This window comes from Dipodomys merriami, unplaced genomic scaffold (genome assembly GCF_024711535.1).
Source record: "Dipodomys merriami isolate MVZ:Mamm:240054 unplaced genomic scaffold, mDipMer1.0.p SCAF_62, whole genome shotgun sequence".
Lineage (NCBI taxonomy): Eukaryota > Metazoa > Chordata > Mammalia > Rodentia > Heteromyidae > Dipodomys > Dipodomys merriami.
In genome coordinates this window covers 765,504-791,074 of record NW_027206202.1, presented here as the reverse complement: position 1 = coordinate 791,074, position 25,571 = coordinate 765,504, and the positions used below count along the sequence as shown (strand labels likewise).

The 25,571-nt window shown below is 51.0% G+C and overlaps 3 protein-coding genes across 4 annotated transcripts; 2 read left to right on the top strand and 1 right to left on the bottom strand.

The window, feature by feature from the left end:
- The first annotated feature begins 1,599 nt into the window (after positions 1 to 1,599).
- On the top strand, positions 1,600 to 8,404 carry LOC138814928 (sodium/glucose cotransporter 2). Of its 2 annotated transcripts, none has more exons than XM_070004061.1 (14): positions 1,600 to 1,760; positions 2,305 to 2,376; positions 2,460 to 2,564; positions 3,529 to 3,693; positions 3,953 to 4,058; positions 4,758 to 4,838; positions 4,951 to 5,180; positions 5,455 to 5,590; positions 5,763 to 5,870; positions 6,016 to 6,166; positions 6,778 to 6,946; positions 7,023 to 7,238; positions 7,709 to 7,838; positions 7,922 to 8,404. In XM_070004061.1, the coding sequence occupies exons 1-14, from the start codon at positions 1,635 to 1,637 to the stop codon at positions 8,146 to 8,148; spliced, it is 2,022 nt and encodes a 673-aa protein (XP_069860162.1). In that variant the 5' UTR covers positions 1,600 to 1,634; the 3' UTR covers positions 8,149 to 8,404. The 2 variants fall into 2 exon arrangements, with proteins under 2 accessions (XP_069860162.1, XP_069860163.1); XM_070004062.1 differs by having other exon boundaries at positions 7,709 to 7,843; positions 7,894 to 8,404.
- On the bottom strand, positions 7,392 to 17,029 carry LOC138814929 (RUS family member 1-like). Its single transcript, XM_070004063.1, has 13 exons — positions 16,684 to 17,029; positions 16,390 to 16,504; positions 14,645 to 14,690; positions 13,585 to 13,617; positions 13,388 to 13,493; positions 12,434 to 12,535; positions 10,892 to 10,962; positions 10,630 to 10,814; positions 10,492 to 10,549; positions 10,086 to 10,156; positions 9,401 to 9,544; positions 9,228 to 9,305; positions 7,392 to 8,524 (listed from the first exon to the last, which is right to left on the bottom strand). Exons 1-13 carry the CDS (start codon positions 16,981 to 16,983, stop codon positions 8,427 to 8,429), a joined length of 1,407 nt encoding a protein of 468 aa, XP_069860164.1. The 5' UTR covers positions 16,984 to 17,029; the 3' UTR covers positions 7,392 to 8,426.
- Positions 17,030 to 17,517: 488 nt separating this feature from the next.
- Positions 17,518 to 21,660, top strand: LOC138814930 (alpha-hemoglobin-stabilizing protein-like). Its single transcript, XM_070004064.1, has 4 exons — positions 17,518 to 17,679; positions 20,323 to 20,472; positions 20,623 to 20,701; positions 21,316 to 21,660. The coding sequence occupies exons 3-4, from the start codon at positions 20,627 to 20,629 to the stop codon at positions 21,529 to 21,531; spliced, it is 291 nt and encodes a 96-aa protein (XP_069860165.1). The 5' UTR covers positions 17,518 to 17,679; positions 20,323 to 20,472; positions 20,623 to 20,626; the 3' UTR covers positions 21,532 to 21,660.
- Positions 21,661 to 25,571: the final 3,911 nt, after the last annotated feature.

The window sequence follows — 25,571 nt, the reverse complement described above, 5'->3', positions numbered from 1 at the left end:
GTGATCTCCAGCCTCTACTCATTCATTCACCAGATGTTTGTTGGTTGGCCATCCCCATGCCTTCCTCTTTAGCTCCCTGAAACCTTGAAATAAGTGCTTAGCTTGCTCCCCTTCCTGCCCTTTGTTCTGTTCCTAGATTTTTTTCCCCCTTCTCATCTCAAGGTCAGCTTTTGAAGGAGCCTACAGTAAAGCACCTCTCAAATAAAGCTCATATGCTTTCCCTAAAATACTTTTCAATTTGTGATCTCAAAGATACTCATAGATATTGTCATCTGGGCAGGAGACCCCTGACACAGGAGATGATTTTCTGACTTGCCAATCTGTTCAGTTCTAGAAAGGCAGAGGTGCCCCTATTCAACATCCCTTTCTGTCCCCAGTCCTGTGCTGAGCAATGGGTCTCCAGAGCTTGACCAGATTAGCCCCTGTTCCTGAAGAGTCTTTGTTGGTGAGATAGATACCACAACATGTACGGAATCATAGCAAAAGACTTGCCTCTCTCCTTTTTTCATTACTGGGGTTTAAACTCAGGATCTAATACTTGCTAGGCTGGTGTTCTACCACTTGAGCCTGCCCCCTGTCCTCTTTTGCTGAAAAAAAGTCTTGCCAGCCTTTGACCTTGTTGACAGATGTGTACTACCACTCCCAGCTTATCTGTTGAGATGGGAACGGGGAGTCTCACTAACTCTTCAGCCTGGCCTGGCCTCAAACCTCAATCCTCCTGATACTCTCTTTGGCCCATTCTTGAAGAGGTAACTAGACCAGATACTGAAAGCTAAAGAGGACTGTCAGTTGAGAGGTCAAGAAAAAAAAAAGAAAAGAGAATTTATCTGGGCTGGGTGGGTGAAGACTCCAGATTTGGTGCAGGAAAACAGAGCAGGTAGATGGGCAGGAGCCAAGGCATGGTTGGCCTGGAAGATCAGGATGCTGAGCTTGGATTTCTTGTGTGTGTGTGTATGTGTGTGTGTGTGTGTGTGTGTGTGTGTGTGTGTGTGTGTGTGTGTGTGTGTGTGTGTGTTTGGCAGTTGTGAAGCTTGTACTCAGGGCCTGATCACTGTCCCAGAGCTTTTGTGCTTTAGACTAGTGCTCTAGTGCTTGAGCCATAGCTCCAATTTCCAGCTTTTTGGTGGTTCTTTGGAGATAAGAGTCTCTCACAGACTTTCCTGCCTGGGCTGACTACAAACAGTGATCCTCAGATCTCAGCCTCCTGAGGGGCTGGGATTACAGGTATGAGTCACAGGTGCCCAGCTAGATTTCTTTTTGAGTTTTCTGGTGAGTGAGCTATGGAGGATTTCTGAGCAATGGAGTGACACTGTCAGATTTGCCTTTGGCTCAGCCAGGCTCCCTAATCTAGTCTGAAGAGAATACATAGGGAATGAAAGAGTTGATTTTGAGTTTGGGACCTTGTGGAGAGAATGGAGACTAATGTCAAAGAAGGAGTGATCCTGATCTTAGAGGGCCCAGCACCCCAGAACGAGCCTTCGGCCTTGATATGACCTGATTCAGCTAAATAAAGCTGGGAAGAGGGGGAACGGGACCTGGGGGACTTGTCGGCTCACTGCCCCTGAGGTAACCATTAATCCTTCCTCTGGGGGAAGTCAGGGAGCTGGTCCTTTGAGGGGCAGATTGTGGGCAGAATGGAAGACCGCACAAAGCCAGGCTCTGAAGCAGGGCTAGGGGACCAGAAAGCCCTCATTGACAACCTTGCAGACATCTTGGTCATTGCCGCCTACTTCCTTCTGGTCATTGGTGTTGGCTTGTGGGTGAGAATTTGTGGGGCTTTGACTAGGGGCTGGCTTGGGCTTCTGGGGCCTAAAGGGGAAGAAAACAATCTTTGACAAGTCCCAGAGAGGGGTAGGGGAAGGATGCTTGGATTTCTCAAGGAGAATCCCAGGATTGAGGAAACAAAGCAGATCTTTTTAGGGCTTCAGAGAGGCCCAATGAACATGAATTCCTTTGGATTTTGTTGATTGGGGGTGGGGGTGGGTGGGCAGTGGGTTTTCATTAAACTCAGCCTTATAGATGAAGTCTCTGTTCACATTACTTCCACTAGCAGTAACTAGCCAAGGACTGATTCTGAGTTCACCCTCTCTCAGGCTCGAGTAGTTGGATGCTAGGATGAGCGCCTAGGTGACTCTGGCTGAAGGGAGAAGATTGGGGGTTGGGGTGTAATCAGGGGAGTCGGCTGCTGGTTAATCTTCAGCCTGAAACAAGGCTGAGGAATGTGTTGAGGAGGCTAATGAAGTCCAAAGATGTGCCCCCGAACCCAAGCTCTCCAAACCCCCACCCCCCACTTCTCTCCCCTAGTCTATGTGCAGAACCAATAGAGGTACTGTTGGTGGCTACTTCCTGGCAGGACGAAGCATGGTGTGGTGGCCGGTGAGAAGGGCTTGGGCCCATGGAGTGGGAGGGGCTCTAGAGGACTGAGCCCAACTCAACCCCCCCATTTCTGGACCACCCAGGTTGGAGCATCTCTCTTCGCCAGCAACATTGGCAGTGGCCACTTTGTGGGCCTGGCAGGGACTGGTGCAGCAAATGGCTTGGCGGTGGCTGGATTTGAGTGGAATGTAAGGCCTTTTATAAAATCAACAATCACCCCACCCCACAGTGGGAACCCCTAGGAAGGTCACAAGGGAAAGCTCCTTGCAGAGGGAATATGAGATGAGAGTTGGGGTATACCAGTTGTAGAAAGACTGGGCTGGAGTGGAGCCCCAGCTTGGAGGCAGAAGGAGGTGCCGAGTTTCAGGAATAGGATAGGTCCTGCTTCTGATTGCTTTGTGAATTGGCACCACCAACTAGTACCTCCCCCCGTGAGCTGTGGTGTACTCCTCTCTGACATGGGGCAGGCAGCTCAAAGATGGCGTAGTTCCTATTTTGATGCTTTCCAAAGTTGTGTCTATGAGGATCTCTTAATCCAATTATAGCACAGAAGGACACAGCTTGGGGTGAGGCTCACCTAGGAAGGGGTGTGTGTTTGTGTGTGTGTGTATGTGTGGCTGTGTTTGCCAGTATGAGATTTGAACTCAGGGTCCAGGAGCTGTCCCTTAACTTTGAGGCTAACGCTTTACCAGTTGAGCCACAGCTCCACTTCTAGTGGTTTGGTGGTTAATTGGAGATAAGAGTCTCACAGACTTTTCTCAGATCTCAGCCTCCTGAGTCAGCTAGGATTACAGGCACTGTCAGAGGGTTTTGAGCACAGGGCTTCCTGGAAGAGAAGGCCTTTGAGGGACTACAGGTTTGTGTGGAGAAGAGAGAGAGGCGGCTCTGGCTGACAGAGGCTGACATCCTTGCTAGAAACAAGTGCTCAAGAGGGGGCCAGGGTCTATGGAAGGACAAAAGCTCTAGTTAAGGGCCTAAGACAATATCAAGGTGCTCAGGCTTATCTCTTGCAAATGTCCTCTGGGCTCAGATTCAAACTTCCCAGAACCACTTGCTCTAACATCGCAAGGTTCATAGACAAGATTTCTCAGATCCTTTGGGGGTGAGGACAGACTCCTGGTGGGATGTACATGGTCACGCTGTTTCCAACAGGCGCTGTTTGTAGTGCTGCTGCTCGGCTGGCTCTTTGTGCCTGTGTACCTGACCGCAGGGGTCATCACCATGCCGCAGTACCTGCGCAAGCGCTTCGGGGGCCATCGCATCCGCCTCTACCTGTCTGTGCTCTCCCTCTTTCTGTACATCTTCACCAAGATCTCGGTGCGCATGCGCGGTGGAGACGGGTGGGCTCCAAGAAGGGTGGGGCAGGAGAGTACAGTGGAGGGAGGTCTTCTTGAGAAATTGTTCTACCAATCCGACGGAGACATGGGTACAGTGGGTGAGACCTGGGAAGGTGAATGGTGTTTGCACTTTTGAAGTGTGGGCAGGTAAGTTGATGGCCTGGCTAGGATTTGGACCTGGATCACTGTCCCTTGACCCTGGGCCCCGACCTTTGTGCCCCTGCTTTTTTCCCCCCAAGGTGGACATGTTCTCGGGGGCAGTATTCATTCAGCAGGCCCTGGGTTGGAACATCTATGCTTCTGTCATCGCGCTCCTGGGCATCACCATGATTTACACTGTGACAGGTGGGCCCAGCACCAGTGTGGTATGGGGGACTGGTCTGGGCTGGTATTGAAAGCTATGGTGTCATTTAGGGTTGCTACATGGGGTGGTCAAGTTTGGAAGTGTGGGGTCAACTGAGCTTGAACTCTGGGCCTGGGTGCTGTCCCTAAGCTTTTTTGCTCAAGGCTTGTGCTCTACCATTTTGAGCTATAGTGCTTCACTATCCACACCTCCCACAACCGCACTCTCTCTCCCTACTGTCTTCCTATGCAGAAGACTAGGTGCCCATCTCGTGCTGGGTTTCAGGGTGGGAAACAGGGATAAATGGGAAAAAGAATGGACTTGGCCAGTCTGCAAGATCTCTGTTCAAACCCAGTATAGCTCCAAGGCCCTCAGGGTGGGCCCCAGAGAACATGCCCAACAGTATTGGTGAGCTTGGTGCCGATGGCCTCCAGGATGGAGACTTGAACCCCTGAGAATCATCTGTCCAAGTCAGATGTAGGGGCCCCACAGTGGGGGGAGATCCTGCTGGTGTGTCTGCCAAGAGGGCACCATAGAGGTTAAAATTCAGGCTCCATTCTGCTCTCCTAGGCCTTTGCTTCTTGCTGCCCAAGGGTATAAATGGACCTCCATTTAACAATCTGCTCTCTGAGGTGGGGTATTTTTCACTATGCTGGGGATCAGGAACTGGGGCTGTTTCCACTGACTCAGGCCTGTTGCAGGGGGGCTGGCAGCGCTGATGTACACTGACACCGTGCAGACCTTCGTCATTCTTGCGGGGGCCTTCATCCTCACCGGTTATGGTAGGGGGCTGGGCCAGGGGGCTGGGAGGAGGGGCATGATCATCTCTGGCAGGTGAGGCCCTGGGCCTTAGCACTGATGCCGGGTCTCCTCTTGACAACCTTGCCCACACAGCTTTCCACGAGGTGGGCGGGTACTCTGGGCTCTTTGACAAATACCTGGGAGCAGTGACTTCACTCACCGTGTCCGAGGATCCGGTTGTGGGCAACATCTCCAGCTCCTGCTATCGACCAAGGCCTGACTCATACCACCTGCTCCGGGACCCTGTGACAGGGGATCTGCCGTGGCCTGCACTGCTCCTGGGGCTCACCATTGTCTCTGGCTGGTATTGGTGTAGTGACCAGGTATGCAGCCAGGGCTGGGGGTCCTCCCTCCCTGGATGGAGCAGAGATGATGTGCTGACCCCCAATCTTCCAAAGTGTGGTCAGAGGGTGTGGAACCCGGTGAGGGTGGGGCTTAAACACATGGAGCTAGTACCTGGTGGTGGAAATGTTCAAGATGCACTGCAGAGCCAGAGGATGGACACCCACTGGAGTGGGGATAGGAAGGGGTGGCCAGGCCTGAGCGGGAGGGGTCGGCCTGCGCATGGCTCCCCCAGTAGTAGGTTGCCCATCACAGGTCATCGTGCAACGTTGCCTGGCTGGAAAGAACCTGACGCACATCAAGGCAGGTTGCATCTTGTGCGGCTACCTGAAGCTCACACCCATGTTCCTCATGGTCATGCCTGGGATGATCAGCCGCATCCTTTACCCAGGTAAAGTCGGCCCCAGTCTGGCCCCTTGTCCCCCTCACAGACCTTCCAGAATTTGGTACTTGGCCCCCCATTTCCCTCCAGGGGTCCCATTGTTCTCCTTCTGGGGTTACCCACCAACCCTAATTCCCAGACCCAGCTCTGTCCTAGCTGCCTTTGGGCTGCTTTCTTGTAGATGAAGTGGCGTGCGTGGTGCCTGAGGTGTGTAAGCGGGTGTGTGGCACGGAGGTGGGCTGCTCCAACATCGCCTACCCGAGGCTCGTGGTGAAGCTCATGCCGAATGGTGAGGGCGGGTCCACACCCTGCTGGGCTGGGCAGCTGCAGACTGCCAATGGAGGGGTCACCCTTGCAATGCCCACACCTGCCTGGCACCCCCTCCCTCCTCCGGGGGAGGAGGGCTGCAGCCTCACGGCTCCCATTGGCCACAGGTCTGCGTGGACTCATGCTGGCTGTCATGCTGGCGGCGCTCATGTCCTCACTGGCCTCCATCTTTAATAGCAGCAGCACGCTTTTCACCATGGACATCTACACACGCCTGCGGCCTCGTGCGAGCGATGCGGAGCTGCTGGTAGTTGGCAGGTGTGCCCCAGGCCTCCATCCTGCTCCACCAAAGAACCTGGGTAGGAGCTGGGCGCTGGTGGCTTGCACCTGCAATCCTAGCTACTCAGGAGGCTGAGATCTGAGGATTGCAGTTTGAAGCCAGCTTTGGCAGAAAAGTCCCCATTAGACTCTTATAGACAAGTACCCGTCAAAAAACTGGAAGTAGAGCTGTGGCTCAGTAGTAGAGCCCTAGTCTTGAGCAAAAGAGCTCAGGGACAGTGCCCAAGCCCTGAGTTCAAGCCCCAAAAGTTCTTTGGCTAAAACCAAAGCCAAAAGAACTTGGGTAAGAGCCAGGGTCAAGTGGCTCATGCCAGTAATGCTAGCTATTCAGGAGGCTGAGATCTGAAGATTGTGGCTTGAAGCCAGCCTGGGAAGGAAAAGTCCCTGAGACTCATCTCTGATTAAGCACCAAAAAAGCCAGAAGTGGAGCTGAGGCTCAAGTGGTAGAGTGCTAGCCTTACCTCTTAGCCAAAAAACTAAGTGACAGTGCCGTCTCTTGAGTTCAAACCCTAGTCCTGGTACTCAAACACATGAGTCTGAGGAAGGGCATCGATCATTGGATAGAAAACCTCTTGTTCTCCAAACCACAGGCTCTGGGTGGTGTTCATCGTAGCAGTGTCAGTGGCCTGGCTCCCAGTTGTTCAGGCTGCCCAGGGCGGCCAGCTGTTCGATTACATCCAGTCGGTCTCCAGCTACTTGGCACCGCCCGTGTCAGCTGTGTTTGTGCTTGCGCTCTTTGTGCCCCGAGTTAATGAAAAGGTGAGCAGGGTGGGTATTTGCAAGCTTGGTCCCAGGCTCCAGCATCCTGAGCAGGCTGACACCATTTCCCCTGCAGGGTGCCTTCTGGGGACTAATTGGGGGCCTGGTGATGGGCCTAGCTCGCCTCATTCCCGAGTTCTCCTTCGGTTCGGGTAGCTGTGTGAAGCCCTCAGCGTGCCCTGCACTCCTCTGCCGGGTCCACTACCTCTACTTTGCCATCATCCTCTTCATCTGCTCTGGCCTCCTCATCCTCATCATTTCCTTGTGTACTGCACCCATCCCACAAAAGCACGTAAGTGCTGACCTCTGGATGGGCAGTCTGGGTGAGCGGGCATGGACTGCACCAACTGCCTCTGCCGCCCTGCTTCAAGGCATGCGCAGTGAGCCTGAAAGTCTGTATTTGAGGGTGGGTAGGAGCAGGTCAGGGGTCTCTCTTGAAGCTGCATTTACACAGCAAGGACATTTTTTATTTAAATGGCATTTGTTTGAAATGGTTTAGGAGGAGATACATGGAATGTTGTAGAGGGTGGGTGATGAATGTCCCCCAAAGTCAGCTCTTGGCATGGTCTCTGGAACTCAAATCATAGGCTGCCCTGGCTGGCGAAGTCTGGGTGAGCTGGGTCAGGCTGGGTGTGCAGACTGGATGGGGGGCAGCTTAGGAGGGAATGGACAGGGCTGGCGTGCCCATGGAAACTGAGGGGCCTGTGGCGTGGGGCGGGACAGCAGAACTCCCACTTGGCCCCTGCTCCCACCCCTTCCCAGCTCCACCGCCTGGTTTTCAGTCTCCGGCACAGCAAGGAGGAGCGCGAGGATCTGGATGCTGATGAGCCCCAAGGCCCAGCTTCTCCTCCTGTACAGAACGGATGCCCAGAGCATGCCGTGGAGATGGAGGGTAAGGTGCTGCCCAAGCGGGGGGCCCGGGAAGTCCCGGGGCCCACTCCCTCCAGACTAACTGCTGGCCTTGGTTTCTCTCAGAGCCGCAGTTGCCAGCCCCAGGCCCCTTCCGCCGGTGCCTGCTCTGGTTCTGTGGCATGAGCAGGGGTGGGGCAGGGGGCCCTCCACCCCCGACGGAGGAGGAGGTGGCGGCAGCAGCCAGGCGGCTGGAGGACATCAGTGAGGACCCTAGATGGGCCCGTGTGGTCAACCTCAACGCCCTGCTCATGATGACAGTGGCTGTGTTCCTCTGGGGATTTTATGCATGAGTTCAAATGTGTTGGACACCATGAACCACACAAGTAGGGCATTAAAAAGGCTGTGCCTTGTAAAACGTGGGGATGTGAGGCAGCTGGCAGTGGTTCCTAGAAAAGGGGAAGGGGCAGAGGAAGGGTGGGAAGGCCCCAGGTTCCCTTCTGTCTGCCTGGGGTCCAATCCAGCTCATTGGCAGTCACTTCTCATGAGGTGAGTGGCCAACTGGCCACAGTAATGTGCATGAGCAAAAATAAAGTTGTCTTTCCTCCATCCTGCTGTGGCCATGGACTGCTCACAAGACCTTCTTTTCCAGAGATGGGAGCCATGTGGCCCTCCACTCATCCACCTCCAGGTGGTGCTTCTCAGTCTTCCAGCCTGCAGCCTGCAATCCTGGGGAGAGGGCAAGGGGTGTCTGATGCTACACAAGAGCCTGGGCTAGCAGGAGTAGGGGTGAATTGGGGTAGGTATGCAGAGGTACAGGCTGGGGGAAGGGGATGGGGCCCTTCTTGGCTCCTCTGCTGGGTAATCTCTGACAAAATGTAAGGTTGAAACCTCATCTGGTTACAGCCAAAATCTAGAGATTGCACATGGATAGGGGGTGGAGTAGAGAAACATGAAAGGTCATTTTCAAACTGGGAGCTAGTGGCTCACGCCTGTAATACTAGCTACTTAGAAGCTTGAGATCTGAAGATTGTGGTTTGGAGCCAGCCCAATCAGGAAAGTCAGTTGAGACGCTTATCTCCCTTGAGCCAGCAAAAAGCCATAAGTGGAGCTGTGACTCAAGTGGTAGAACACCAGCTTTGAGAGATAAAGCTAAGGGATAGTGCCCAGGCTCTGAGTTCAAGCTGAATATCAGCACAAAAGGGGAAGGTAGAGGTCATTCTCAGTAACTCGAACTCCTAAATGCCAACTTGGATTACGTATGAAAGCTAACATAGCCTCAAGAGATCGGTCTAACTTCCTTAATCTATACAGGAAAACAGTCTCAGATTTCATCCAGGTCACTCATCTCCCAGGGGAAAGCACAGAATAAGGACAGACAGGGCTGCAGTCTGAAGGGCTCAGGGCTGTGAAGTTATAGGGCTGATGTTACCTTTCAAAAACTCTGGGAATAGCTTGTCCAGCACTTGGTATGTCTCCCTGACAATGGCACCGCCATCTTTCTCAGGACCTGTCAGGGGTGGGTGCAGAATCAGCTCTGGTGTCTTCAGTGGGACAGCCAGCTCATCTTCCCTCCACCCCACAGTGTGGACATGAGGCTCTTACCTGCCTGAACTTGACTTCTCAGCTCCTCCAGCTCTCCTGGAAGGGGTCCATCTTCCTGCAGAGCTCCAAGCACCAAACCATGTGTAGCAGCCCTTAGGACAGTCTCAGGGCCTGCCATCTGGCTCAGAACCACCTGTACCTGGTCTGGAGAGACCCGAGGGCAGATAAATAGCAGGGAAGACCCATGTTCTCAATACTCAGCCCTTGCGCTCTGCTTTACCTATCTGCCCCAAGGCCTTAGTGAGGAATGGAAGGTCCTTTCCCCATTTCTCCTGTTCCAGCTTCTCCTGTTGCTTCTCATCTCTCTAGCCAAACCGAAATATTCAATTTCTAAATATAACTTTCTACCAGCTCACGGCAGAGGGCTTCTGCTGGTGAGAATGAATGCCTTTCAACATGTCAATGGCAAAACAACTCAGGATGGGAGAGCAGAGTCCCCCCCACTGACAGCCAACCTCAGTGTAATTTGAATGTGTCGCAATGGAGAGTGTTTGCACACAATCCCAGGACAGTATCTCAGGTAATAAGGCAGCTATTGTGAAACAGGTGCAGTGAATCTCACTGGGGCAGGCAGCTTGTAACTTGGGTGGGTCAGTATAGTCTACAGCAGCCTCCAAACTGTCCCCTGAACTTGGGCCCTGGAGCTGGAGGGGGTCTCAGGCTGAGAGAATGTGGATATACTCACGTCGTGACGGAGTCCAGCGAAGGAGGTAGGGCTCCTGGTGCCCTTCTACCAGCTGCTGCAGCTCAGACACACTGGCAGGGAGAAGATTGCAGTGGGCAGGGGAAACAAGGCAGAAGGACCCACCTGGCCAGGCTGTTAACCCTAACTGTTCACATACCCCAGCGGTTCCTTAGACATTGCGGGACCCCCCACATCCATCCTTCCCTTCTTCCTATATACAGTCATCCATGACCACCCACCAACCTTCCTTCATCCAATCCCTTACTTGTGCTCTGCATTTGATGCCCCCTGCATCCCTCAAGTACTCATGCTGACCCCCAAGTTTGTATCTCAAATAGAGAAATGGGGGTTGGTGAGGGGGCCACTAAGGGAGGCAGGAAGGAGTGGGAGACTCTGGGCCACTCACCTGGAAACCAAGCAATGTAAGGGAACCCCCAGGGACAGAGACAGAGATGGCCCGAAACCTGTGGGAGGCTGGAGTCAGGAGGCCCAGGCATGGAGAAATTGGGGAGACACAGGACATGACACCAAGGGGCTGGGTCACCTGTCCACAGTGGCTCCATCTGATTGGCTGAAGCTGGGTCAAGTATCTCTCCCTTCTGAAGGAAGTGCTTCAGGACCAGCCGGAGCCGGTTTTCATTCAAAGTCTCCATGACAAGGGCCCGGACTGCCCGGTAGTTGGCATAGATGTGGAGGGCCGTGAGGAGGAAGAAACATCCGAGGCTGAGGCTGGGACAAGACAGTAGGTAGCCAAGGGGAAGAGGCCCAGCTGGTGGCCTCTTCACCCGCCATGCTCCTGGGCTTACCTAGGGCAACCTGACACCAGAGGTAGCATCAACAGGCTCACCAGGAGTCCTGCTAGGTTCACCAGTGTCTCCTAGAAAATGGCACACAGGTCCAGAGTTGGAGGGCTCCCCTCCAGAACTTTCCAGATGCTTCCTACTCTGATGGGATGTTAAATAACTTTTAGTGTTTTAGGTGAGTGAGCTTCCATTAAAAGACTGCTATATCTTCTTTTGCCTAGGTAGACACAGCTCCTTAGGACACGTCTTCTCTGGCTTGCAAAAGGGACCAGGGAAGCCCATACTCAGAACTCCATGTGGGGAGCTAGTTTTCAACAATGGTTCAAACAGGGGCCTGTCTCCTATCTCTTGGTACTCATTAACTGGCAAACAACTGCAAGGGGGGGCCTAGGAACCACCTGGGAGGAAAAGCAACAGACCCAAACCTCTTCCTGTGTGAATCAATGCCACTGCAACCCTCTGATGACCGGACTGGGTAGGCTATGGTAATCAAGGCAAGAATCAAGGGCCTCGGGAGCTCAGGAGGAAAGTCGTCCTGGCCAGGCTGCCCTGTTCCTGCCTCACTGGGGAAGCCCTTGGGTTTTGGGATCCAAAACTGGGAAGTAGGGGGTCTGTGTGTATGTGTGTGTGTGGGGTGTTGGTGGTGGGGAACAGGGCTGACACCAGTGAGAGGGGACGCTAAAGGCTAGGGCCTGGATTATACGTATTACTCCTACTTTTGCAAACTGTAAATTTCAGGTTGGAAGAGACCTTGGGACAGAAGTAGTTTTGGAGAGAAGGCACATGCCTGAGGCACTCAGGTGGCCTGGACTTCTCCGTACTTTAGATCTCCTGTCACGCTGTAAGCACTGGATGAGCTCACAGAAATACTTGGCATGAGGTCACATGCTTGACCAATATTTGCTTCGCTATTATTATTATTAAGAAAGAATAAAAGACTGGAAGGCAGGACTGGCTAGGATAGAGGATTTGAAGCTGCTTTAGTGTCAGAGAAAACCTCCCATTCCCAGGGCCTCACTCTCATCTCTAAAGCATCTCTACCTGACAGGATTAGGGTGAGTTACAGGTGTCTCTCACACAAGCACTCAGCACAGGGGTTTGGGGAGTGGTTACTGCACAGTTCAGTCTTAGAGATGTCCTGTTCCAGGCTTGTTGGGTCAGGTGGAGGGGCGAGGCACAAGGCCTGCTACACTGGTAAGTGGAGGCCTCTGGCTAGTGACCCACAGCCAAGTACCATGCACCTGCCCACAAGGGTCTCATGTGGTCGGAGTCCTCAGCCCCCAGGGTAGGGATATGGCCTACAGAGCCTTTTCTGGGCCATTCTAGCAATGGGAAGGGGGTGACATGGATTTTCTGCCACCAGAACCACGCCAATAGACCTGACCTCATATCCTGGAGGTCACAGCAGGGGACACTTATGCTTTTTCCTGCCCTTTCCCAGGAGCATTTAAGGTATTTTCCTTCATATCCCTCATTGTGGCCTGTCCTGTCCCCTCCTCCCCACTTCTCCCCTCTTACATACCATCCTTGGTCCCAGCTGCTTACCTGGCTGCTGTCCTTGGCCGACACATCAGCCATGTTGTTTCTCCGGGCCTGGTGCACAGTCAGTGCAGCCCTTGTGGCCCCACCAGCCACGCTCACAATGCACTGTGGGGAGAGAGGGAGGGTGAGGGTGGGTGGGCCATGTGCTATAGCAATACAAGCCCTGGGAATCTCTCCCTGAGATCTCTGGTGGGAAAGCTCACCTATGAGGGTCACTCATTGCTATGTGCATGCAGTTTTCATCAAGCCTCTTTCAGATGCTTAGCAGGTTAGGGTGTGGTAGTACAAGTCAGACAGGGGCCCTGCCCTCATAAAATTTATGGACAGGGGGAGGAACTAGCTTGCTCAGACAAGAGGAAAGTGGTACAAAATGAGGCTGGAGTGATTGGCATGTCCTGTCCATGTGCAGACTTGATAAGATCTTTGTGTGTGTCTGTGCTGGTATAGGGGCTAGAACTCAAGGCCTAGGTGTTGTCCCTTAGCTTTTTTCATTCCATGCTAGCACTCTCCCATTTGAGCTACACCTCCACTTCCAGCTTTTTGGTGGTTAATGGGAGGTAAGTCTCACAGACTCTCCTGACTGGGTTAGCTTCGAACTGTGATCCTCAGATCTCAGCATCCTGAGTAGCTAGGATCATAGTCTGAGTTGGGATACTTGTAGCTGCCATTCCATAAGTACCTGTGTGGTGTCCTTTCACAGATGGGAGAGGGGAACTGTGTTCTATCCAAACATGTTCTTTTTCAAAGTCTGAGACCTAGCCAGGAATGTGGACACAGGACTCACACCACCCTCTCCATCCATGACAGCAGGCACACTGCTGAGGGCTGGCTGAGGCCTCAGAGATACACCTAAACTTTCCCATTCCTTTAGAAGTGCCCTGAGTGTGGGGCCCAGGGGTGCAAACACAGCACCATCAGTGCAAGTATCTCAGCATGGGGTGCTCTAGAGGTGGGTACCTTGGCCAGGTTGCTGGTGCTGACAGTCATTGTGAAGCAGATTGGGTAGATGGGAGCCATAATCTCCAGGAACATGGCTATATCATTGAGGATGTCAGCAAAGAGCCTGGGGAAGAACCAGAGGTTAGAGGTCAGAGACAAGAGATTTTCACAACAGAGAGCTGTCCTCCCCTCCCTTCATCCCGGCATCTGCTCACCTCCACTGCTTTGCATTACAGTCCAATTTGCTCCTGTGGGGACAAAAGCTTGTTATAATTTAGACTGAAGGAAACATGTACAGGCACTGTGTGGGGAAAGACACATAACTCCAGCCAGACACCTGTCCTCATACACTGTCACTGCCTGAAATGCGACCACTGGCTGGGAGGATGCAGTGACCCTTGAGTGTTTTGAGTGTTTCCCCCTTACTAATACACAACTTACTAAACCGATGTTTGGTGGCTGCTCCCTATGCTCTGGTACTCTACCCCTGGGTTGCGCTAGCCTCTCCTCCTCCTATTTCATTGAGGGTTCCCAGCAAAAAAGTTCATAGTCTTGGGACAGACAAACTTAACTCTAAACTGGGTATAACCCCAACCATTACAGATAACCAGCCAAGGCTCCCTGGGCTCCTGTGGACAGTGGGGTGGGGGAGGCCAAGACAAAGAGCTGGACCCCAACATTCAGGTGTGGGATATTCAGCTACACAACCCTGCAGATAGCCACTTCTGTCTCTGTGCCAGGTAGCAATTTCTAGGTCAAGGGGCTTGGGCAAGTAAATTCTCCTCTTTTTAGTGTGTTTCATAACTTTAAAATGTACAGTCAATCCCACCCTGTGAAACTGTGGCAGTGGTTAGACACAGTATAGAATGCTGTGGAACACAGCTGGAGCTTGTTTATTGAGTATTTACTACCATGTAACGCACTAAGCAAGCTGCCAGCTCTCTCAGTGAACTTGGGTGGTTACAATGAAATGTGGATACACACACACATTGTTAGTTGTGGGCTTAAACTCAGGGTCTGGAAGCTGTTTCTAAGCTCTTTGGCTCAAGGGTAGTGCTCTACCACTGTGTGTGGCTCAAAGTTTTTGAGTGGTTAACAAGATGAGTTCCATGGGGACTTGTCTGCTCCAACTGGCTTCAAACCACAATCCTCAGATCTCAGCCTCCTGAGTAGCTAGGATTATAAGCATGACCCACCAGCGTCCCATGCCGATAATAGTTTTTAAATCATTCCTATGGGCATACTGCCAGAAGCTGGCAGACTGGGAAGACTCACCCCTTCCACCAGGCAAAGACGATGCGGCCCAGCATGCCAGCTGAATCTGTGGAAGAAAAGGTCCTGGTAAGGACAAGGGAGACAGTGCCTGGCAGACCCTGGCACTGAGCTCTGCTCTTGGGCACTCAGGCCTCCTATGAGACATGCTTAACCAAGGGAGATGACTAAGAACTTAGCTAGACACCTGGAATACCTTTTCTTTCTGATTTTCAGTCTCAAGAGGGACTGTTCTTTCATAGACAAGGTAGCTGAATCTCAGAGACAACAGATGGATAAAATGGGGACATCTGTAAGAAAATTGGAACCTCCAGCTTTTTGGGAAGACTAGGGGGATGTGGCAACACTGGGTTTGCCTTACTTCACCATCATCACTACAAGGAGCATGTATACAAGCTCCCAGACAGCCAGCTCTCCTCCATCTCTATCCTGTGAGGTCCTGGGGCTTTATAGACCCACTTCCTGTCACTCACCTAACCTCTTCCCTCCATGCACATTATATTCTAAATAAACTTCTCACTGCTTTACTTAACAGTAGATCAACTAGTGACTTTGAACACATGAAGATTGCTTTTACTGCTTAGTGGGAGCCCACTGGACCAGACTCCATTATTCTTGCCTTTGGTGGCACACTTATACATCCAACCAGATGTGTTGGGGCCACCTGTGGATCTTTGAGGCAGTCTGCAGGGCCCTTGTGAGAATCTGGAGGTTGACACCAGGCTGCACTGACACATACCCTCTACTATCTCAAAGTTGCATTGCCCATCAGAATAGGAAACAATTCCTCTGCCACACAATGATCAAAGAGTAGGACCTACAAACTTTTGAATCTTACTAACAAATCAGCTAGTTACAAATTATATTCAGTGCCAGAGTGTGGTAGGTAAGGGTGGACAGGGAGGATGTTTGTGGTAGCTACATGGGAGGTGCATATTGTGACACTTGAGTTGGAGGCCAGACCAGGAAAAAAGTTTGCAAGATCACATCTTAACAAGCAAGCCAGATGTGGTGATTCTTCCTCTGTAATCCCAGTTACATAGGAGTTATAGAAAGGTTTTGATCTGATGCCAGTTGGGCATTATGTATGAGACCCCCCCCCTGATAAATAAATGATGGCTGGAGGTGTGGCTCAAGTGGTAGTGAACCTCTACTTCCAAGCTTTTTGCTGATTAATTAGAATTAAGAGTCTCAGGGATTTTCCTGCCTGTGCTGGCTTCAAAGTATAATCCTCAGATCTCAGCCTCCTGAGTAGCTAGGATGACAGGAATTAGCTCTGCAAATTTTCAAAAAAGCTGCATATACTCAGCGAATGGTCGCTATGCTTATTTACAGCATCGTTACAATTCCGGATGCAGACTCTCTGTATGTGGATAGAGTCATTTTTCATGGCCTCCAGAACCTCCTCTCTCCTACTCAGGACCAACTCCATCCTCGAATTCCCTGCAGTCTAATCATCTGGCTAACAGTTTTGGCTCATAAACTTGCACAAAAATTCTAATCTAAGGATGGGCTGAGGAGAAGCCTTGCTTCTGTATTTCCATCAGGGCGTACGCAGAGCTGGAGGCCACAGCGCTGCTGCTGCTGCTGCTGCTGCTGCTGCTGCTGCTGCTGCTGGTTAAGGGGGTGGTGGTGGTGTTAGGATGGGGCTTTGTACTGGGAGATTAAAAAAAAAAAAAAAAAAGAAGAGGCCAGGGCCCGATCCCACAGGTGCCCCCCCCCCCCCCCACCTCGAGGTGTCAGCTCACCTTTTACCAGCCAGGTGGCGGTGGCGGCCGACACCGAGGCTTTCGCGTTCCCCACCCCCAGACCCAGCAAGACGGCCTGGGTGGCCAGGGAGCCCGAGAGGCTGGAAGCAAAGGCCTGGAGAAAAAGAGGGGTGGTGGTGGTGGTGAGGGTTTGCAGGGAAGGAGGGGGGGCGGGGGTCTGGGGCGGCCAGGGAGGGGGGGCGGGGGTCTGGGGCGGCCAGGGAGGGGGGGCGGGTGAGGGAGGGCCCGAAGGGGCGGCGGGTCCCGGGGCTCCCCGCTGGTCCCTCCCCCGACCTGCACCGAGTCCCACAACTGGTAGGGCAGGTAGTCCGCGCTGACGCTGTCGGGGAAGCCCTGCGGCAGAAACACGGCCCCGAGCCCGGCCAGGGGCGGCGCGGCGGGCCCGGGAGCCCCGTCCGCGGCCCCGCTCGGGCCCGTGGGGGTGGCGGGCGTCGTCCCCGGCAGCCGCCACCAGCGCCAGCCCGCCGCCTCCCACTGCAGGCGGCCGTCCGCGCCGGCGCGGCAGCCCCGCGCAGCTCCCGAGCCGAACTTCTCGGAGCACAGCGGGTCCCCAACGCCGGCCCCGTCCGCCATCGTGGCGCTCCTCCACGCCACTCGACGCGTGGCGGCGGCGGCGACACGGAAATGCACTTCCCGCCCGGCGACGGCGACTGCAGGGGGCCAATCTTGTGCACTTCCGGCCCCGGGTATGGCGACCGCGGGGGGACAATCTTCTCCCGCCACACGGACGCTCGCCTCTGTGCTGCCCCTTGTCCAGCGGGGAGAGCTGGTCACAGCATCCCCCCCCGGGCTCCTGCCCCTCTTCCGACATCCCTGAGATACTATAGACTTTAAAAAGAAGTTCTTTGTAACATTTTGTAGCCAGGAGGGCCTTACTTATCAAGACACCACCTACAGCTTCCAGTAACAGCTTTCCAGAGAAGGAAAAAAGGCGTCTTTAGGGAGAATAGTTGTATTTGAGATCTCATTGGACCACCTAAGTTTCATCTGAGGTTCCTTCTTAGCTATGGGGCCAGAGATAATATATTTTTACCCTTGTCTTATTTTGGATGGTCTTTCCTCTTAGGTAGGCCCAGGTTAGCCTGGTACTTGTGATGGAGAGCAGGCAGGCTCCTGCTTCTGGCTTTTGAGGGTTAGGATTACAGGCCCAGTTTATTTTTACTCTTTATTCCTAGTACTACCTGATTCGTGGTAGGAGTGCACAGAGGTAGACTAAATGAATACTTGATGGGAAGAAATTGGTCAAGTTAATCCTGGAGGCCTGTTAAGGTAAAACCTAAATAAGCCTTCTAGCTTCACTTGCTTTTAGCTGACATTAAAAATTACTAATTTGGGCCAGGTACTGGTGGCTCACACCTGTAATCCAAGCTACTCAGGAGGCTGAGATCTGAAGATGGCCGTTCCAAGGCAGCCCAGGCAGGAAAGTCCATGAAACTCTTATTTCCAATTAACCCCCAAAACGCTGGAAGTGGAGCAGTGGCTCAAATGGAAGAGGGCTAACCTTGAATGAAACAGCACCCAGGCCACGAGTTCAAGTCCCAGGACTGGTACAAAAAATTTTACTAATTGGAGGTCATAGAGCTGAGCAATATTAGTTTCCCATTAGCTTTTCTGTAGATACCACCTTTGATGTGGGTATTAGGGTGATAATGTCTACCTAAATTACATTTTAGAGTCTTGAAGTTCACTTTTGCTGAAAGTACTAACTCTTAGGTTTACAGTTGTCTGCAAGATGATTAAGACAAGGCTGAAAACTTTGCATGTTATTCAGGACTTAACAAAGGTTCTATTGAAGGTTGATTGGACCTAAATATGTCTAACGTTCCTTTTCCTTTCCAAGGGTGAAAACAGCAATATAAGAATATCTAAGAATACCTATCATTTCCCTGCTGTTCCTCCTTTTCCTCCATATAAAGCCCTTTCACACACCTGAGTTCCACAAGACCTCCTCTTCCTTCTTTTTCTTTTTTTTTTTTGCGGGGGGGTGCTGTCCCTTAGCTTTTTTGCCCAAGACTGGCATACTACCACTTGAGCCACATCCCCACTTTTGGCTTTTTAGTGGTTGAAGATGAGAGTCTCATGGATCTGACTACTGGAGCTTTGAACTCAGGGTCTTCCATTTGCTAGGCTGGCTTGTTCTGTTGGTGCTCTACCACTTGAGCCACATTTCCATTCTGTTTTTTTGATGGTTACTTTGGAGATGGAGTGTCCTAGACTTTTCTGCTTGTGCTGACTTGAAACTATGAGCTACCAGGTCCCAGCCTGCTGAGTAGCTAGGATGACAGGTGTGTGAATCACCAATGCTTGACTTCCCTCCGCCACCTTTTTAAACCAGCAAATAAAATTATCTTAGTTTCTAGCTTGACATTCTTCATCTTCTCTGACCCATGTGGCCCCAGCTGACAACTCGATACTTGAAGTTTCTGATTCTCCCAAACTATCACTTTTCTCAGGAACATCAGCCAGGAACACCCTTTCTTGCCATCCTTACCTTATCTGATACTTACAAGGAGTCTTTGGGCCTGAGATAAAGAATATTTTACTTAAATTTTTTTTTTGAAATTTTGAGTTTCCTGGTAGAGTGAAAAATCAAAAGGTAATAAAATTGTGTTACAATTTAACTGTTAGCCTCTGTGAGTGTACTAAACTCTGACACCAACCTTTTTTTGGTTGTTGTTGTTGTTAGTCATGGGGCTTGAACTCAGGCCTGGGCACTGTCTCTGAACTCTTTTGTTCAACAGCTCTTTTGTTCAAGGCTAGTGCTTTACCATTTTGAGCCACAGCATTACTTCTGGTTTTCTGGTGGTTAACTGGAGATAAGAGTCTCATGGACTTTCCTGTCTGGGCTGGCTTTGAACTGTGATCCTCAGATCTCAGCCACCTGAGTAGCTGGGATTGCAAGTGTGAGCCACCAGCACCTGGCTGATGCTAAGCTTTATGAATGAATTCCATCTGAAGGCCCCTGCTTGTAGGTTCTGCTCATGGTTATAACCGCAAAGCTGGGGGTAACTTATCTATTTCTTTGGCCTCAAGTTTTTTCAGTCAGTGTAGCATTTATTTAGCTATTAATATGCTACTTGAAGCCAGCTTATATTTGCTTTTTAAAAATTACCTTACTTTAGTTATATGGAAAAGGATTTCATTGTTGCATTTCTGTTCATATTGATAATATGTTTGAATCAATTCATATTTGCTGTGTGTGTGTGTGTGTGTGTGTGTGTAAGTGCTAGTACTGGGGCTTGAACTCAGGGCTTGGGTGCTGTCCCTTAGCCTTTTTGCTCAAAGCTGGTGCTCTACCACTTGAGCCACACCACCACTTCCAGCTTTTTGCTGGCTGTGATCCTCAGATCTCAGCCTCTTGAGGAGCTAGAATTACCGGCAAGAGCCAACAATACCTGATTTCCTTGTTTTGTTTTTGTTTTTGTTTTGAGATACAGTCTCATGTTGCAGGCCAGGCTGGCCTCATACTTAGGATCTTCCTTCCTCAGCCTCCCCAGTGCTGGGGTTACAGGCATGTACATTATGGAGCACATCTGGTCAATCCCTGTTCTCTCCTCTTACAGACTTCATCTGCAAAACATACTTATGAGGATACACACTTGACAACAGTACCTGACATACATGAATGAAAGTTGCTTCCCCCTTCCCCCTCTTTTTTTTGGGTACAGGGTCTTTCTATGCAGCCTGGCCTGGTCTTGAACTTCTGATGTCACTTGTGCTTCTGTTTCATGTGGATTGGGAGAATGACTGTCATTGCATTGTGGCCCAGCGGCTCAGTAAATGTTTCTTTTGCATTTGCTGGTGGCGGGCAAGCCTGTGCTCCTGGTTTGGTTCTTGCGTTTATCTGTTTCTTGCGGTCTCTCTATCTTTCTAGTTCCAGGCGAGCCTCACCACCCTCCTTCTCCACTCCAGGTTGACCTATCACACTCACCCAGCGCCCAGATGTAGGGCGTTTCCTTCTTAAGCTGACAATTGACTCCTTGCCCACACTAGCTCCACACAGCACACATCCAGACCCTGACTGGCGTGTGTGAGACGGACAGGACACTGCTGGATTTGAAGGTGAGCGCTCCATGGGAGAATCTCAGAGCAGAGCAGAGGTTTGGGAGGCAAGATTCTTGCAGGAAACAAGGGGCCTTTAAAAGGGGGCGAGGGAAAATACTCACGGGTGAGGGGACAGGATAATTACATCCCACCTCTTTCTCTAACCAGGAAGATGGCCCTGCTCCCAGCCAACAAGGACCTCATTTCTAAAGGAGTGAAGGAATTCAGTGTTCTGCTAAATCAGCAGGTAAGCTTGGATTCTCTGTTCCAAAGGGCAGGGCTGGAGAGAGTGTGTGTTGGGTGAGGACAGTAGAAAATGATTCTTCTTTGAATATGACGCTGCAAGGGTAATGGTGACATTGAGGAGAAGCTAGAGACAGTGAATTCAAAGCAGAGAAAGGAGGATGTGAGAATCTGCGACACTGGCTCTCCTCTTCCTTCCTTCCTTCCTTCCCTCCCTCCCTTTCTCCCTTCCTCCTTCCTTTCTTTCTTTCCTCCTCCTCCTCCTTCACCTCCTCCTCCTCCTCCTGCTCTTCCTCCTCCTCCTCCTGCTCTTTCTCCTCCTCTTTCTGCTTGGTACTGGGGCTTGAACTCAGGGCCTCACACTTGGCTTTTATGCCCAAAGTGGGTACTCTACCACTTGAGCCACACCTGCACTTTGAGCTTTTTGCTGCTTAATTGGAGATAAGCTTCTCACAGACTTTTCTGCCTGGGCTGGCTTTGAACTGTGATCCTCAGATCACAGCTTCCTGAGTAGTTAGGATTACAGAGGCCCGAGCCCAGTACCCAGCCTATTCTGGCATTCCTGAATCAAATTACTCACCACATTTCCCCTTGCTAACTCCCTCCCTCCTACCGCAGGTCTTCGAGGATCCTCTTGTGTCTGAGGATGACATGGAAAAAGTGGTGAATGACTGGATGAACATCTACATCAATTATTACAGCAAGCATGTTGTAGGGGAGCCTCAGGAGCAAGACACAGCTCTGAAGGAACTTCAGCAGGAGCTGAAGTCTCTGAGCAGCCCTTTCCTGGACAAGTACAAGACCTTCCTGAAATCTCGGGAGCATCCAAATTAGGCATCACCTTCTCCTAGCTCTTCAACTCTCAAACACCCCTAAACCCTGTCTCTGTGTGTTTTATGTGTTTCATTATGGTATTACTTTACAGTGACACCCCAATAAAGACCAAGACTGGTTTTTGCTAAACTTTGGCTCTTTTCCCACTGTCCTTCTTTTGTGAAGGCTGTTGGTCTGTTTTCCTTCAATCCTTTCTAGCTGAGACCTTGGAGAATGAATTCTTTACAGTAAAGGTAAGCAGTACTGGGCAGTGCTATCATAGGAGAGAAAATGCTGGAACAGGGGTGGGGAGTGGCAAAGGCAGAAAAAAAGAAAGGGTGAGAAAAACCTTCCAGAAATTGTGGTCCTGTGACCGGTGTACCTAAAAAAAAAGTTGTTGCAGGTCTGTTCGTCTGGCTGTAGGTCTATGGTCTCCATATTTCAATCCCCTTCCCTTAGCTAACCCAGCTTGAACAATAATCCAGGCTTTTCAACCACAGAATAATGCCTCCTCCCACCCCACCCCCACCCCTGAGACTCTCAGGAGTATGGTAGTACTTTACAGAGTTGAAAAGGGTCTTGGGAACTACTCAGCCCATCTCCTGTATTTCAGATAGGAACCCCTTGCCTTTTTTTTTTTTTTTTGAGTCCGGTCGTGGGGCCTGAACTCTGGGCCTGGGCGCTGTCCCTCAGCTCTTCAGCTCAAGGCTAGCACTCTACCACTTGAGCCACAGCGCCACTTCCGGCTTTTTTTCTTTTTGCTTATGTGGTGCTGGGGAATCGAACCCAGGGCCTCAGGCATGCAAGGCAAGTGCTCTACCACTGAGCCACTTTCCCAGCCCCCCACTGAGCCACTTTCCCAGCCCCCCCCCTTGCCTTTAATCTTCACTTCCTTCAGACCTGAAGGGACAGCATCAGCTGGCTCTCCTCCCTGTCCAAGCCTCCTCCTGTCACTTCCCAGGTAGGGACATCTGTTTTTTTTTTTTTTGGTCCAGTCGTGGGGCCTTGAACTCTGGGCCTGGGCGCTGTCCTTCAGCTCTTCAGCTCAAGGCTAGCGCTCTACCACTTGAGCTACAGCACCACTTCTGGCTTTTTTCTTTTTGCTTATGTGGTGCTGAGGAATCGAACCCAGGGCCTCATGCATGCAAGGCAAGCGCTCTACCACTGAGCCACCTTCCCAGCCCAAAGGGGACATCTGTTCTTTCAGACCCTTACTTTAGAGTTTTTGGGTGGATCTAGGGCCAGGCCAGTTTCACTGCCTTAAAACAGAAGGATTTTTGTTTTAGACTGCAAGGGTCTGTTCTGAGAAATCCAGAGGGCTCAAGTGGGGCTCAGGAGAGGAGTAATGGAGAGGGCGTGGCCTGAGGGCTGATGGGTGTGTCCTAACAGTGAAAGGGCAGGGCGAGGAGGCTGGAGTACATCAATTAGGTGCAGTGGTGCCCTGTGGGTGGAAGGCATTTCCAGTTCTGGATTCAATGATACAAGTCTGGGCCCCACAGGGATTGTCCCTTAGGTCCTACCACCAGCAGGCTTTTTCCTTGGGGCAATGTCTCCTGTGAATAGCACTTGACCCACAAAGGATCCCTGTAACCTGTCACACCAAGGGGTCATGGTGGCTCTGTGTTCCTGCTCCTCAGAGGTAGAGTTTGTTCCCTCCTGAGGCTGTTCATTTAAATCACAAGGTGACTCAGGACTATTTTCTAGGACAGGGAAAAGCTTATCCTGGCCCCGTCTATGACAGGGCCACCTGGGCACATGCCAGAGAGTAAGGGGTGAGGAAGGAGGGCCGTGACAGAGGGGAAGTGGCACAGTGGAGGCACAGGCTGTGGTCAGGGTCACATTGGTTGGATTTCATTGTCCTCCATGGACAAAGAGGTGACAGGCTGATGTCCCTGCTGGCCACATGTGACTGCTTAGTCCAGATTCCTGCAATGTAGAGACCTCAGGATCACTGTTCTAGAGCTCTGAGACCAGTACAAGTCCTCCCTCTGTATCCTGGATTTGGTTTACAGATCTCTTATCCAGGAAGGAGGAGGAGGGAGCCAAGATTCCACTCCCTATGGTAGCTGCTCTTACACTATGGATTGTGTGAACTGGGGCAAGGGACTCTGCCAGAGCCTCAGTTTCCCCCTGGATAGAGTGGGGGTGATTTGCAGTCCCCTGGAGCAGCACCTGACCAGCTCTCACATGTGTCCATATCTGACATTCTTACTGTTTACTTTTTAGTCCATTACACCACCCATTTGGCCCTTGTGGAAGCCCAGGGTCCTGGAACCTTTTCCCTGGGCATCCAGTCTTGCCACAAAGGTGCAGTGTGAATCCAGGGTTATGTGCATCTCACATCCTGGGAATGGAAGGCTGTGAAGTCACATGAGTACTTTCTTGCCAAGAAAGTGAGAGAAACAGATGTTTTAGGTGGGAGCTCTTCAAGGCAGGGAAACGGAGCATCATGGGAAAGATTCACAGGAAGCTGAGATCTGAGGCTTGAGATCGGAAGCCCGCCCACTCTGGCAGGAAAGTCCATGAGACTCTTATCTCCAGTTAACCACCAATAGTGGAGTTGAGGCTCAAGTAATAAAGCATCTGTCTTGAGCAGGAAAGATAAGGGACAGTGCCCAGGCCCCTGAGTTCAAGCCTCAGGACCTGTTCTCCCTCTCCCCCCTCTCTCTCTTTCTCTCTCTCTCATACACACACAAGAGCCAGTAGTAGAGGAGGACAGAAGTACATTCTGCATATGTATAAAAGCAGTATAATGAAACTCAGATAAAATTATTAAAAGGGAGAGGGAGCTGGGAGCTGGTGTCTGTAATCATAGCTACCCTAGAGACTGAGATCTGAATAATAGTTTGAAGCCAGCCAGGCAGGAAAGTCTGTGAGACTCTTATGTCCAATAAACTACTCAGAAAAAGCCAGAAGTGTCGCTGTGGCTCAAGTGGTAGAGCACTAGCCTTGAGTACAAAGAGGCACAAGGACAGCTCCCAGGCCCAGAGTTCAAGACTCAGGATCAGAAAAACAAACAAACAAACAAAAAGGGAGAGGGAAGAGGGGTTAAGAAAGATGGATGAATTAGATCAAAGTAAATCATATGCATGTATAAATGTCACAATGAAATCTCTTTATGTAATGAATGCATGCTAATAAAAGTGTTAAAAGAAGATTGGAAAAATCCTCCCAAAGCGCCTCAGACAAGAAGAACAAAGCAGGAAGAATGGTCCATTAAATTAATAAGTTCAGTGTTGGATGGTACCAGGCAAGGCTGTAATTGGGTGTTAGAAGATGAAACTAAAACCCACCTCTCCTGAGCTCCTGGCTCTTACTGTCTTTTCTGATGGTATCATTCTTCTGAGAGGTCTACCTTCAAGATGAAAAGACATGCATCATTTTTCAGCCATTTAGCAGAAAAACAAAAAATCAAAAAACCTCCTTCCTCAGGGTTCCAACTCATTCAATTTGATTGGCCACACATTCAGGGCTTAACCCACCAGGCCAATCAAAGAGAATACTGTTGTTGATTGGCTAGGCTGGAGGTCATGTGATTTCTGTCTTCTAGATGTCCAGGAAGCTATTGATCTTCTATCCAGGTGGAGAAACCTGTGGTGCCTGAGAGAGCAGGGTTAAGGGTGGAGCCTCTGCTTCCCCTGGCCTTATTTCTTGTGATGCTGAAACCAATTGTTCTGCAAACGAACATTCAATGAGCAGCTATTACGTGTCAGGGTCTTAGTAGGTGCTAGATTCAAAGAACTACAAGGCTGATACTATACTTCATCTCGAGGAGATGGTATGCTAGCAGAGCGCAGGCAAATCAAGTAAACAAATGTAGATGGGGTTAGTTAATCCACGTTAAAAAAAAAAGTCAGACAGGACAAATGGGTTGAAGAAGGTGGATGCTCAGGGAGATGTGACGATTGGGCAGAAAAAAGAGGAAAGGGCATTAGGAAAGTGAGGCATTAAGAGAGAGAGAGATGCTCTCCCGGAACTCTCTCTCTCTGGAATGTTCAGGTTGGTTCTTTGCACACGTCTCACTTGCTATCTGACTTTCAGCACCAAGGACAGCAGCCAAG

Excerpts from the sequence above, each read along its gene's own strand:
- LOC138814928 (XM_070004062.1), top strand. The coding sequence starts at position 1,635 with ATGGAAGACCGCACAAAGCCAGGCTCTGAAGCAGGGCTAGGGGACCAG. Across the intron at positions 1,761-2,304 it reads TCATTGGTGTTGGCTTGTGG|TCTATGTGCAGAACCAATAG; the intron begins GTGAGAATTTGT and ends TCTCTCCCCTAG. Across the intron at positions 5,591-5,762 it reads CAGCCGCATCCTTTACCCAG|ATGAAGTGGCGTGCGTGGTG; the intron begins GTAAAGTCGGCC and ends GCTTTCTTGTAG.
- LOC138814929 (XM_070004063.1), bottom strand. The coding sequence starts at position 16,983 with ATGGCGGACGGGGCCGGCGTTGGGGACCCGCTGTGCTCCGAGAAGTTC. Across the intron at positions 16,505-16,683 it reads AGTTGTGGGACTCGGTGCAG|GCCTTTGCTTCCAGCCTCTC; the intron begins GTCGGGGGAGGG and ends CTTTTTCTCCAG. Across the intron at positions 13,494-13,584 it reads TGTAATGCAAAGCAGTGGAG|GCTCTTTGCTGACATCCTCA; the intron begins GTGAGCAGATGC and ends GTTCTTCCCCAG.
- LOC138814930 (XM_070004064.1), top strand. The coding sequence starts at position 20,627 with ATGGCCCTGCTCCCAGCCAACAAGGACCTCATTTCTAAAGGAGTGAAG. Across the intron at positions 20,702-21,315 it reads GTGTTCTGCTAAATCAGCAG|GTCTTCGAGGATCCTCTTGT; the intron begins GTAAGCTTGGAT and ends CTCCTACCGCAG.